At 36.7% G+C, this 15,006-nt stretch overlaps 1 protein-coding gene across 7 annotated transcripts in view; it reads right to left on the minus strand.

Annotated features, from left to right (window-relative positions):
* Nucleotides 1-13,656, minus strand: part of akna (AT-hook transcription factor) — a 31,553-nt gene extending 17,897 nt beyond the window's left edge. For 3 of the 7 annotated variants that reach the window (XM_055004122.1, XM_055004121.1, XM_055004117.1), the window contains exons 1-4: nt 13,503-13,656; nt 5,063-5,636; nt 2,841-3,766; nt 147-221 (exon numbers count right to left, since the gene is read on the minus strand). In XM_055004122.1, the coding sequence (XP_054860097.1) occupies nt 147-221; nt 2,841-3,766; nt 5,063-5,405 (1,344 nt within the window). In that variant the 5' untranslated portion in view covers nt 5,406-5,636; nt 13,503-13,656. Of the gene's footprint in view, nt 1-146; nt 222-2,840; nt 3,767-5,062; nt 5,637-10,699; nt 10,946-11,026; nt 11,161-13,110; nt 13,466-13,502 lie in introns of those variants that run through there. The other 4 variants (XM_055004124.1, XM_055004118.1, XM_055004120.1 and 1 more) reach the window with 4 other exon arrangements.
* Between the last annotated feature and the right edge of the window lie 1,350 nt (nt 13,657-15,006).

The following is a 15,006-nucleotide window of genomic DNA, read 5'->3' on the forward strand; positions in this document are numbered from 1 at the left end:
GAAGCTTTCTATTAACTCAGATCTATTATAATGACTTAAAAGTGAGATCAGTAATAAATCCGTATTTGCTGTTTTTTAAAAAACCCGCACCAGTGCACACCATTAAAAAGTTGATAGATTAAAGTTGAATCTGTGGATTAAACTACCTTGGCTTCCACACGCAGACGATCAATCGTGTTCTCTGCCTCAGCGTACTTAGTCAGCAGACTGTTGTAGGCTTCCTGCAGAGAGAGGAAATAAGAACGTTTAGGAGAGAGAGCAAAAAAAAAAAAAAAAAAAGATGAATGAAACAGAAAGGGAAGCAGGGCAAGAAATGAGAGTATTGAATGAACAGAGCAGGATGTAGGTACTGTTCAGTGTAGTTCACATTGTAAGGCTGTCGATAATAAACACAGAACCACCCAGTGGACAAACTTCTGTGTTGATTTGTGATGGATTTTTTAAAGATTTTTTAAGATGTTTTCAGCGTTCTGCAATATTTTAAATAACAGTGTTGTGCAACGCAAAGCACATTTTAAAGAAATATCCAGACTTATCCATCCAGAAAAGTGATTAACAGGTAACTTCTATATTACAGAATGACTAAATTAAAAGTAATTTGTGTTTGCTTATTGCCTTCATCACTTCCAATCCATATCTCTGTAGAAAGAACCATAAATACAGAAAAAAATAAAGCTGTAATAAATATTTTCATTCAATCTTAAAATTCCACATTTTTTAGAGCAATTTTTGCTCAACCATCTCTGTTTTGCCTGGAATTTTGATTGCATAAAATATGAATATTTATAAAGATATTTTTGGATATTTTATAAAAGTGGGGTCAGAAAATGAAACATATGCACATATTGAAAACCATGAAGAATAAAGAACCACTTTTCAACTCCTGAACTACATAGATTACATTATGTACCATTAGTTTTTGTTTTGGTTTTTTTTTGGTCAAACCTGCTCAATCATTTATAAAAGTTGAACAAAAATAACTTTCTTTTTTAAAATTTCTGTGATCAAGTACTTCACATTAAAAAGTATTCTACATGTTTAGTTTTGTATTCTTGAGACGTGGTTCAGAAAAATCACTAGTTGACTTCTGGATGTTATTTTTTTTGTTAATATGCTCAAATATGGGACTTTTCATAACTTTTTATTTTTAACTCACCCATAATCGGACACTATTTTATCTTCTTGTCCAATATTGCTGATTCTACATCAATGACATAATAAGAAATAACACTGAACATTTTAAACTTTTACCTTTAATAGTTCCTGAGACATTTTTTAAACAGCCTCAAATTTCAAATGTGTGAAACGGTGCTGAAAGTGGTCAACAGGCAACGTTTCTTAAAATTATCACTCCACATATTTGATTTATAAAGCTGAAAATTCACAGAAATAATGTCAAATTATCACAGTTTATAATTAAATTATATTAATAACATGTTTTGTGTTCTGAATAAATATCAGACTTGTACTGTCATGCCTGTTTCTGCAGGGTTTTTTCCTACAATACTACAACTTATTCAGTGTTATTAATGTCATAGTACGGTGTTTCAGGTATAAACATAAGTCTAATGTCCTTATTGTAGTAAACTGATCAGCAATGAATCCTCATACAGGGCTGATAGCTTTAAAAAAAATAAAATCTCTAAACCTTTTAAGACTTCAATCTGAGGGAGATTCGCTGTAATCTAGTTACTGTAATTACTGTTTATGGTTCATTACCACTTCTAAATTTCATTTCTCTTCTTTGTGGATGTAATCATTTAAATCTCTTCAACACGCTCAATATAAAACAAACTTTGAAACTGAATTCCCCCTCAGTGCACCCTGTGTACCTTCCTGCTCGGTACATTGTGTCTTGTTATTTGACCTGAGCGCTGCTACAGAAACAAGGAGAATATAAAGTGGAACAGCTGCTGTAATTGCTGCCTCTGGGAGCGAACAACGGTGGCAGAGAAGTGGCTGCAAGCTGCAGGTGGCACTTTGTTTCCGATATGAGGCCTAATTTGAGACTGAAAATGGAAGAATAAAGCGGCGGGGGAGTGAAATTATATCCACAGAAATACTGACTCGGGAAGGTTTGCAGTGTTTAAAACCAGCCTCAAGGTCGATCAAAATCACCTCATATTTATTTTATTATCTCATTTATTGTGTTGTTTTCTGTAGTGTACTTACTGTTCTGTGGTTGTTTTTGTGTTAGTGCTTCGGTATAACAGATAAGAATTAGCTGCAAATTAACTCGAGTGTGATTACTGTTAAGTGCTTTCTGTGAAAAAACAAGGAATAAAATTAAATGAAATGAGGACATTTCTATCCTAAGACATTTAATGGCAGTCTTCTTTTTAGGGATCCTGGTTAATTAAGACATTTTAGATGATTAACATAATGCGATATAAAGCATTTGTCACTGTTTTATTATACCTTGAGCTGGTCATAAAACACATTTTTAAATGTTCTTCAAGTTTGCAATTTGTCTAACGAAGTGGTATTCGGTCTTTAAATGCATGATGGATCCTGTGCGATCACACAGTTAGGGGTGCAAATGTCTAAAATATGCAGAAAAAGAAAACAATTTTGGTAAACTATTTCAATGTATCACAAGTTTCTTGCTCAACTTTCTGCACAGGAGCATTAAATTCTAGGCGCTTGTGTCACTATTATGTTTGCATTGTTGCATCCTGTGAGACATTTTCAGCTTTTGAAACCAACTGAGCCTAAACCAGTCCTTTTTTTTCATGATGAGATCCACTGTCTACTTTTGAAAGCAATTTTGAAAGCACCCACACTAGTTTTTTCATGTAAATTTCTAAAGATCACCTTTTACTTTAAGTCTCTACTTGTACCTGAAGGTGTTCCATCAGCGTGGTGGCATTTCGCTTGGACCTAAAATCCAGAGGCACAGTGGAGTTGGCGGCACCGGCTGGAGATCTGTCACAGTCTGATGAAGCAGGAGATCCATCGGTGTCCAGCAGGACTTCCTTCACGATGTCCGCTGGGGATTTAAACATTAAGGCGGGCTCAGGAGACAGAGAATCCGATGTGACGGTGTGTGAGATTCGGCTCTTGGGGGGTTTGTAGGAACCTTTGGGGAAGCGAATTTTGGATTCCACTTTGGAGAAATCAGGCGTCTGGTAGCTCAGAGGTGCTTTTCTGCTCTGTTTGGATTTAACGGAGTTGTCACTGATTGTACTGGCAGCATGAGTCCTTGAATATCTAGCATTTGGAGAGAGATTCACTGTCCTCCTTGGCTGCTTGTGACCTGACTTTTCTGAAACTTCTCCAGGGTTTTTACTGACTCTCCTGTAATGATTTGACACAACTTCCTCTGAAACTCTTGCTTCCGGCTGAGGAGAAGCTTCAAGGTTTATCTCAGAACGGCGAGGACTCAACTTGAGGCTTTTATGGCTGCAGTGAGATTCTGAAAGACTTTCTGTGAAGCCCATTTCTGGAAACGTTTCGGCTTCGATTCCTGGTGCAGCAGCTAATTCCTCAGGGGTGAAATGCAGAAGATGGAGCAAACTGGGGGAAGTAACTGAAACTGGGCAGTGATGATTGGAGAGTCCAGCAGGTTCTAGACTATAAGATGTTGAGCTGATCTCCTCTCTTGTCAAACCATTTGTAGCTCCAAGCTCTCCCGGTGTGCTCTTATATCTGTGTTTATTAGTTCTCCTGCCTTTCCTCTTTCCCTCTTCCTCCTCTGTTATATCCAGGTGTCCGTACCTCTTCTTATCCTCTGTTCTGGCTTTTAACCTACCTATCACGTCAAAACCTGCCAAAGACAAGAAAATATTAATGCTGGGATGAAAATGATTTCAGAATATGCAGTTAAGAATAGTCTCAGTGCAGCATGTTTTCAGGCTTTTCCTCCCAAACTACAACCCACCCCTTTTCCATAAAAAGCTTCAAATGCAATCTAACTAGGTTGTATCTAGTAATATTTTGCAAAACTGCAAAACAAATTACATGAATCGAGTTGTGTAAACACATTTGGGGAAGCCGTTTTCCACATTTCAGCACCGATATTGGTCCAAAAACATCCCAGAGAGCGAAATGGCCACAAAACATCTTTCTCATTCATTTTGCTCTTCAACTTCATATCTACCACAAACCTAAATGTCCATAAGTAATAGATCTTCACTGCGATGAAGACAGACTGGAACAGGTCAGATTAATGAGACTCACCAAAAACTACTATAATGTTGAGATTGAAAAAAAAAAAAAAAAGAGCTACAGTGTTGCTTCCAGCTGTTTGTAGGAGTCTTTCAATTTATTTAATACCTGCAGCAACAAATAGCAGCAGGATCCATAAGACAGAGTACATTAAAAACTTATGAATATAAATGATCCCTTTAAGGATCTAACAGCAAGTCACACTTTTCTGACAGTTTATTGGCTGCTGTTAAATATTTTTTTTATACAGCAGCTGTCCTCAGGTTGAGGTCGTGATATTTTTACTTATTTGTTGGTGAAGTAGTAGTTAGATTATCAGTGATATAACTTTCACCATTCACTTTTTGTTATTTCAACAGTTTGATAAGTGTATTATTTTAGTTTAGATTGTGCAATCTTGTGTGTATGAACAATAATGTGGAGGTACTGTGGCTTTGTGAATTACTGTGGTGGGCATATCTGAATGAGAAACATTAACAAATTAAAGCAGGATTTGACAGATGTCTCTTTAACAGACAGATGATGATGAAAAGGGCTTTCTTCAAGCTTCCCAGTTGTCAAAACCTGCTGCTTTTCTTTGTCCTGTAGGATTGTAAACATCTTTTTTGGATTTTAAACATAACAAAACATGCAATCTGAGGTTATTATTGTCAGCTTTAGAAAATTGCAGTGGGCATTTTCATTATTTTCTGAGGTTTTATTGAAGAAACAGCTAATTAGGAATATACTGGGTGATTTTGTTTGATAATGCTGCAATCCTAGATAACATAATTCAAGCAGCTTTCAGGGAAATGGTCTTTGAAATACATAAGGACAGGAATTACAGCAATAAAAATTGTTAAACTGAGATATTAAAGGCTAAATGAAGACTCACAGGATGGCAGTGTTTCCTCACCTGCTGATTCTGTGTTGGACAGACATTCACTCAGGTTGTAGTTCAGCTCCTCAGGTGGTTTATTCCTCTTACTTCCACTCAGGTCCGCCTCCTCTTTAATGTTGGGTCCAGGATCCCCTTCTGGATCTACATCACCATAATCTTCCCCCAACCCCACATCCTCAAAAACCTCTGACAGTCCAATGATGCCATTCTCATCCATCTGGCTCCCAAAGTCATCCTCCCTCGCCGGCTGGCCTTCGTCCTCATCCTCCCAGGCGTCGTCGGAGCTGTTCAGTGAAGGCCGGACCGGGGCAGGGGTCCAGAACGGAACCCCTGCTGTGGTTTTTCTTCTCGTTTCCATTCACTTTCCACCAAACTAATGCCTCCTTTGGTGAATCAACCAGGCATAGGAACCTTTTGCATCTTTTCTAGTTTCTCTTCCTCTGCAGTTAGGGACACTTCTAAAGCCATGCTGGATGAAGTTTAGACTTTGCAGTACATGTGTTTAAGCTGGTGGAGGTTCAGACGTACAGCTACAGACTCATCTACTTCCCTTCAGTGTCGGGGAACAGGAGGCCTTTGGATGCAGTGCCTGAAACACAAGATAATAACTGATATAGTGACGTTTGTTTGGCATCAATAACCACGTAAACCATTAACTGTCAGACAGAGGACAAGTTTTAATAATAAAAAAGCTGCACGGCATGATGAAATATACCCCCCTCCAACGGATTATGAGGATATATTATTGTATTTTTAGCACTAGCAGTACCTCTAATTTTAAAGACACTGCTTATTTCTAACCCTATAAGTCGCTGAGAAGATATAAATTAGATGTAATATAAAATGTGTTTCAAACATTCTTACTGTGAAATATGTTTTAAAACTTCGACAATGCAAGACCATGATACACACGAAGATGTACTAAGAGCCGCTGCATGTTATATTTCCACAGGGGAAGGCGCACTTCACATTTCCTAGAATAGCATTTTCTTGACTTAAACTTGGCTGTTTTGAACTGGACTCGACTAATACACTGATTTAACTACTTTCTGCTCCATTCTCCACTTTGTCTGCTCTTTACATTATTCCCTTTCTAGCAACTGGCTGGAAAATTGTAGAGCCTCTAACTTAAATGCAGGGGTATGCAACTGGAAAAATAGCAGAAGCTGAAAAGCAGCTGCAATAGCACAGATTAAACTTGATATAATTAGTCAATTAAGCAAACAATGAAAAAAAAGTGGTGGTTTTCATCATCTAGGACAGTCTGTCGTTTTGTGTTGGACTGCATTTTTATAATCTAAATCATTAACCGAGGAAACAATAGCTAAATTAATTGCCATAACTAAACATACTGTAATTAAGAATAACTGTTAGCTGCAGCCTCACAATAGATGAAAGGGTTTTGGTGCAAAAATGTTGGTTATTTTGGCTCATAATTCCTATTAATCTAAAATTACATTCATTTACACCAGGACAGCAGCCCAGTAGTTAAAACTGTGCTCATATCAAAAACTAGAAGAAAAAACAGACTGTTAGAGACACACAGCTGTTTTCCACTGCAAAAAAAATCCACACATATATTAGTTTACTGCATTTGTCATAAATACTGTATATATCGGCTACCGTGGAGGAACTGCTGCTGTGTAAAGCAATTTTAGATAAAGGAAGCTATTTCCAAACAAATATATAATTTCCAAACCCAACAACTGACAAAATCTTAATTCTCAAGTCATAATGTAGTTAAAATTACCATAACATAATTCATAAACAATCATATTAAAGCTTAATTTATTCAAAATAGGTTGAAGCCAGACTTATTAAACAGTTTTAATAAGAAGTACTTAGGTCAACTGTACGCTTTAAGCAATTATTTGGCTTCTGTCAGTAAAAAACATTTATAAAGTCTTCATTAAGAACCCAGGTTGCATAATTTTCCCAAGAACTGCACACTTTCAATGCATTTTACTCACAAATATAGAGATCATCAAAAAACATTTGGCCTTTTCATGTAGAAAATAAGAAGGACGTGGAAGCAATCAGGCAGACTGAGCAGCCAGAACTGTTTTACTTGTGAAAATGTGCAGTACAAAAGTAAATGCATATATTGTAGGATGTCATGGTTACTTTTTGCCTGACATCTGGTGTGTGTTGCATCACTTAAACACTTGTTTCCAAGACGACGTGAACTCTGTTAGTCCAAACCATTGATAAGCTTCACTTTATTGCCCCCCTGCTCAAATCCTGCACTATCAGTTCACAGCATTCAGCATTTACCGACACAAATTTACCAACACCATGTAATTTGTCTCGTACTTTGACCACAGTTCTTTAGTATAAACATGCACAGTGCACACGCAACAGACGCTGGATTAGACTTCTAGTTCACAATGTAAATTCAAGTCCCCCAAGTATTTGCCTGGAGCAGCGATGCTCACTATGGCAACTCCACAACAAGAACCCGAGCTGCTTTCAGCGTCTGCAATAAAACACGTCTGACGAGTCTAAATGTCGTGTACTAAAGCTTTAATGCAAAGACCTCACCCCCAAAACTTTCTACTACAATACTATAAAGAGGGAATTTATGCCAAACACAGATTGTCAAATGTTATCAAAAGACATCAAGTCAGTTGGTATTAAACTTTGGCTGGATACATTCTAGTGAAATGATCATCATGGTGTAAATTTGTATTTGTTGCCCCCCACCTCCTAAAAAAATGCACTAAAACACATTGTTCTGATGTAACATAATAGTGGCTGATACACCAGCTATTGCATATGACATAAATTTATACAAAAAGGCATAAATTTACACCCTGCATTGGTTTTTAAACATGTATTTTTAACACATGCAGGTTAAAAAAAACCTCAAATCACAGACCTACAAGTACAAACTTGCTCTAAACTTCATGCAAGGAAATCAGGATTTTAAAACAGAACAGAACGTGCAGTGCTTTCTGTACAGTAGAGCTCAGATTCAGAAAAGTGTCCCCATGTCTCTGTCAATATCCCAGATTACCAGAAGAAGATTATTAGCCTGGTGCTTCTTACTCCACATGCAAACCCATCAGCAGAATTAGGTTTTTTCTTTGCTCACACTCAGGGGTTCATCCCCAGACACTTGTTGTGATTGTGTGAGAAACAAACACAAGGCTCAGTGTGTAGCGCTAACAGACTCACGGCGTGTTCGGTCCTTTCATACACAAATCAGCAGCGAGGCTCCACACGGGCCAACATGGCAAGACTCACCATGCATTTAAAGTAGACCACAGGGAACGAGAGTATGCAGCTCCGAGAGGCAGGTTCAGAAAAACAATGAGTTCAGAATAGAAAAGATCCAGAGCGCACGGTATAATTATGACATTATTTCTACATCTCCTTCTTCCTCCACAGAAAACACAGGAATGTAAAGTAACAAAGACTAAATCACTGTCAGGAGACAAAACTAAAAAAACATGAGCTGTTGCTTGAGTAAAACTTCAAAAGTACAACTTTTATAACAAAAATATTAACACTTGTACTTTGCCTAGATGTCTCATGTTATGCAATTATAACTGTATGTGCAACCTCAAGTTTTAGTGGGAATAAATATTATTTCACAACATTTATAGCCAGGTCATTATCGAACATGAGAACTAGTTCTCAACTAACTTATCTGGTAAAATGAAGATTAAATAAAATAAATAAATAAAATAAATATCTACAAATTCTAGTTGAACTGCAGAAGATTTTACATGCGAATTACGAGAGAAGAAAACAAAAAATGATGCAGTTATTGTTTAAACAGGCCAACAGCACAACGGCATACAAGTATTTGGACAAATTACATATTTTGTTGATTTAGGGAGTAAACATCAACAAAATTACTTATTTTGTTGATGTTTACTCAACTAAATATGCAATTTGTTGTTGATTGTTGTAGATTTTCGGAATAAACATCAACAAAAGTACATATTTTGTTGATTTTTGGAGTAAACAGAGATAAATACAAGTCTTGCAGCAAACAGATATCTGAAGAAATAAAGAACAACATTTCTGTTCTTAATGTTTTCAATACCGATATACTTTTAACCTAAAATTTCATGAACCTAATCAAAAAAAACATCACACAGTATTTGTGGTACGTGCAAAAGCTTGGGCTACTACTAATAATACAGAACTTTATTCATTTTTAAAGCCTAAAAAGACTCATTAATAATTGTCATTAGGAACAGTCTGCTGAAAGGTTCTAAAACTTCACTGACTCATAGACTCTTTAAGTAAACGGCTCAGAATCTGAAAATGAATCTAACTGATGCCGACAAAGCATTAGAACGCAGAAAGAAAAGCCATGAAAGCGCTTATATCATCCAATTTCCAATGTTTGAAATGTTATCAGGAAAAGGAACTGTGGCAGTCAAGACAAGATCTGTGACAGCAAGAAAAACTTTCAGATAAAACTGCACATATACGGGGCAGAAACAGAAAGCAAAACCTCCATGAGACTGTAAAGTAGCTGCAGGTAGTTTGTATAAACAGAGTCTGCATGGAAGTTATCTTATCAGGAAAGACAGCTGAAGTACAGACAGCAACATCTGGATGTAGATAAAATGATCTCTCTGACAAGTTGTGTTTGAGAAGAGAAAGAAAGAGCCTTAGACGAAAAAAACACACACAGCCAGCTGTTCAGCCTGGAGGAAGAAATATTCTGCTTTAGATTTATATTTCAGCCAGTGGCAAAGAAAAAGCTGCACAGACAGGCAAGAATAGATTTCACTAAATATTAACAATTCTGGATGCAAATCTCTTGCAGCCAGTGAGGATAGTAGAACTGAAAGAGGCAGCTTTGCACAGGACATTTATCTAATAAACAGGGATGCATACTGTCTGGTGCTACTTAAAATCTGAACAAGTACCAAAAACCTGGCAATCAATAGACCAGAATTTGTAAGAAGTAATTACTTTGCTGATTTTAATCAATACTTTGCAAGCGTTAGGATATTTTCTTTCAAAGTAATTCCTAAAGACATGTCTGAGGCATAGACGGCTATAATGATAATCATGATATTTGTGGTATTGTATGCTCAGATCAACACTAAGTTTTTACAAAATCAGGCTTTTTTGACTGTAATAGTAGGAAAAGTGTAGCTGTTTAAAACGACAACTCTGTTGTATTCAAATTCTCCAGTGTGCCTTTACAATGTAAGGCTGATCCTGACAGTGAAGCACACCAATGGAACATATTCACTGTTAATTTAACCACTGACAGCTGTGCAATTCCTACAGTAACACGCTACAATGTCTCAATAATGTTATTAAAAATAGCACATCAGTCCCTCTAAAAACAAGAAACCTTATTCATAATATTGAAAATGCTTTGGTATAATTTGTTAAAATGTTGAGCACAGCGCTTTTAGTTGTGTATTTCTGCATTTTGATATTCATACCTCTACTAGCAATGGTTCTTAGCTGCCTCTAACCAGCCCTGTTACCTTTTACAATTGGATTTTCAGCTCTATATTGTTTCTATATCACAGTATATTGGGCCAACAATAGCTCTATGAAGAACAACCCCAAAGGAGCAGCAACAAACCCCTCGTGAAGCCGTTACTAAATCTTGTAAAGCTGAAAGTCTGAGCGTCTCTACAGTAACAATAAAGCAAAGGAACAACTCACCTGTTGCTCCGCTCGAACTCCACGTTCATTCCCCAAAGAACTAAGGATTTATCTCAGCTACCAGATGGGGGGAATTAAGCTGCTGTAAATCCCTTAGAGGGGGCTTCACCAATTGCAAACAGACAACGATGATCAGCAAACATGCAGAACATGAAGCAGACAGCAGGAGTCTAATCATCCGACTGTCAGGGAAGCTGAGACCGAGTCCAGGACGGACAGGTGGAAAGGGTGGAAAACCAACAAGAGGAAGGAGAATGAGACAGGAGAAACGGGAGGAAGGAGGAATTTCTGCCAGGTTCTACTTTCCGAGTCAAAGCTGTCACAAACCTGGCGAGCCCAGTCAATAGGGACACCGCATGAATGTTCACAGGATGATAGCAGCTGAATGTTGAGCTCGGTGAACAGAAGTGTAGCTGGAGCCGCCCCAGAGAGCTACAGTGATCTGTTTAGGATGGCCGAGTGACTAAGATATGACAGCTAATCTCCTTAGGAGGCACAAGGAGAGCCGAAGACACCGGATGCATGGTGCAGATGGAGCTGGCAAAGACTCTGACTAAATAAAGCTCTATGAGCATTCAAAATACTGCTTAATAACAAACTGACCGATCAGTCCATTCCTATTGCTACTTACACAATATAGCACCAAAACTATGGCTGAACGATTTTGGGAAAATATGTAGTTGAGCTTTTTCATTTCCAACATAAATTTTAAAAGTCAAGCTTAATTCAACATGCATCATGTGAGGAGCTTTGTAGGAGCTTGCCTACAGGAGATAATATCAAAAGCGTGACTGTCACACAAAGATGACAGCAAGAAATTCCACAATATTAACACACCAGCTAAAGCCCTGGGGCAGAAACGCTTCTTAATGTCTGTGAGTTATTCCATCTCAAATCATCAGCAGCCTTCTGATGAACCATCTTCGACGTACGAACCATTTTTTATCACAAAATATAGACAATTAAAATGGTATCTGTTAAATTATAGATTGATATATTATATACTCATTGACCCATTTTTCTGAATGACAATATCTCAGGAACTATTACAGACAAAAGACTCAAATTTTCACTGTTATTTTTCATCATATCATTCATTCAGAATCTACTATATTGGACAAGCAGATCAAATAATCTCTGACTATAGAGGAGTTGAAAATTTGAGAAAAAAAATAAGAGCGGTCATTAGAAAGTCCCATCTTTGAGCTCACAAACAACAACAAAAAAAATAACACAGATGTCAAGCAGTGATATTTTATTAATCATATGTAGCTTCATGCCACAATAACACAAAACAAAACATATAAAATATTTTTTAAGATGAAATGCTGAGTCACAAAAATTACAAGAATGTCTTTTCTGTTAAACTGTTATAACTGACTGAGCAGGTATAACAAGCTGCACCACAAAAATAAAATACTGCTAGGTAGTCTAATCCAAATAGAACAGAACAATAAAAAACATAGATTTTCTTAGTTATATTTTGAAACTCTATTTGGATTAGACTGTTAAGCAATATTTAATTTTTGTAGTAAAATCTGGGCAAATAAACTGCTGAAAGTGGGTTTTTATCGCTAAAGTATTTGATATATCAAGCTAAAATTTCACAAATATACTTTTAAATATCCATACTTTATGCTAAAAAAAATCCAGGCATATCCGAGGTGCGTCAAGCAGAATTTTTTCAGCAAAAAAATTTGATAATTTGAGATGAAATGACCCCTATAATAAATTGCAGCCTCATCAAATTGCAAACTGCACTCTTTCAAAGCATAATTTCAATTTTTAAAATAATAAATTCTTCAGCTCTAAGCCAAACTCGCGTATAAAACCGACGCTGGTATACAAAAAATTTTTAATATAATACACATGACAGACCTGCCTTATTTATTCACAAAATACAGTTGAATTTGGTCGCATACAGAAAACTGTATCCCATTTTGCTATTTAAATATTCATCAGACTGTATTGTAAAAATCAGTTGGAGGAGATTTTCTGAGCTGATGTGTGTCTTACAAAAAAAAAAATCCTGTTTCCTGCACGGACCTTGTGAAAACATATTTTCTCTGCCTGAGAGCTATGTGAGGAAACCCTTACAATGAGCCCACAGAGTCTTTCTAATATAGTTTCAGGCAATGCATGGATTAGAGGAGAAGCTACAGCATCAGTGCACTTTTAAGAATGATTTCCCACAAGCAAGAAGTATAAAAACACTTCTACAGCTTTGCAAAAAACAAACAAACAAAAAAAGAAACACTACCAACTGTTGAACCAAGTTCTAAAAGTCAGGTTGGTGGGCTGAGGGTCAAAATAACAATACCATTTGAAGAAAAACCACACAAATAAATCTAAATAACCATACTGTGAAGGTAAATTAACTCTAGTAAGAGTTGCAGTGCATTTAAACTTACCTCATATTAGATGTGCAAACCTTCACATCGTGGACAAACAGACAGGTTGGCTTAAACTGTAGACACGCAGATTCAACAATAGGGGGTCGGTTGCCTTGAAAACCGCAAAACTAAAGAGAGTAAAGACCCACCCCTGTGTCACCATGACACACACGACCACAACAAACCACCCAGACACCAGAAAAGCTGCCTAAAACACTCCGCAGCTTTTAAATTTTACTCAATTTTACCAACGTCTGAATTTCGTTAGTCTCTGAGTAACGTCAACGGTCAGGAACTGTAAGCTAGCTAGTACCAGTTCAAAAGTTACTTCACGTTACTTACTCCTAAACTTGAAGCAAACACGTCAAAAACACAACTTAAAACACGTTCCCGCCACTTAGTGTCGATACCTTATTTTTGAAGTTGGTAGACTGCGGACTTTATCCACAGAAAGCCGGTTTTTGTGACATTTATGAGGCTAATTATCATCTTTTGGAGTCTGGCACTGACTCTGCTGCAGACTAGTTACCCGAGGCAGATACGTGGGGGAAAACGTCTCCTCAGTTTGGTTCGTCAGGCATTTTTTAAACAACCAACTGACGCGAACAAGTATAAATTTTTGATGAAAAGGGTGAAAACTACCTGAAAATTCACGTTTCGAGACTCAACCAAAACGTAATTGTTGAATTTGTGTAGTTTGTGGCGAGTAGTGATACCTGACAGACAAGAATGAGGAATAAAGGCTCAAATTACCTTCGGACGCTGGAGTCAAATTCTGAGCAATGATTGCTTAAGATGAGGCCCAGGGGCGGGAAGAAGCTCTGATTGACATTTGGAAGTCACACTGCAGGATGCAGTTCAAAGATGACGCCACTAGAGGGCGCCATGTTTCAGTCTTCTCCTTGTGTGTAATTATATCAAACTTCATAATTACGTTTGATATATTTTAGCCTTTTATATCACAGGTTTGAATTAAATATATATATTTAATAACAAATATAATTTTAATTCATTAGATTTTTGTCTTCAGGGTGGCAATGGGGAGCCATAACTTAATTTCAGGAATTTCATTATAAGGCTGTAGCACAGAGGCTAGTTGAAAAATGAGTCAATATGAGAGTTGAGAAATCACACACTGTTCTAATAAGTAAAGATTATTAATTATATGATGTGCACAAACTAATACAGGGACAGTTAGGGTAAGTGTTGCTAAATTTGGACAATTCCGCAAAAGATATATCTTCAAGGAATACATAAAATAACCCAAAATCAATACTTCATAACTATAAAGGTAAAAAATTAGAAGTAACATTACATTTCACATAAATATTTTAATTGTGACATTGGATTTTTATTGTGTCCTTATCTGAAGACATTAAAATGCTGACTTTACTTCTGTTCTTTAATTTGTCATTATTTTTTTAATATCAAAATAGAAGTTGTCCCATTTTGCCAGTAGCTCCTGTAAGAAAAAAAATGTTTTTTTGTTTGAGATGTTTAGTTTATTTAGGATTTCAGTGTTGACAATTCTGCCCATGTGTTATAATTCATCAAAAAAACAGCAACTTATTGTTCCATAAATTGTGTTTTCATTGTTCATTTGCTACCTGTTACCACATTTTCACATTTAATGAATAGAGAGATCACATTTTATCATGCATGAGAAAAATAATGTCAATTATCCTTCTCTTAAATGGAAAAATCTCCCAAATAAACAATTTAAAATGAGCGAAAAGTATTCTGATTTTGATAAATACATCAGACTTTGACAGTGAAATAACATCCAGTTGTGATGCAGCTGAGGATGCAAGGTTCTAGACTAATTTGATGAAATTTCTCTGGTTTCCATTTGTCAGATTGTGTCTCAGTATCGAAGGAGCTCAACCTAATCAGTGTAAAAGTCTTCAGTTCAGG

The sequence above is a fragment of the Amphiprion ocellaris genome, chromosome 17, assembly GCF_022539595.1.
Source record: "Amphiprion ocellaris isolate individual 3 ecotype Okinawa chromosome 17, ASM2253959v1, whole genome shotgun sequence".
NCBI classification, from domain to species: domain Eukaryota; kingdom Metazoa; phylum Chordata; class Actinopteri; family Pomacentridae; genus Amphiprion; species Amphiprion ocellaris.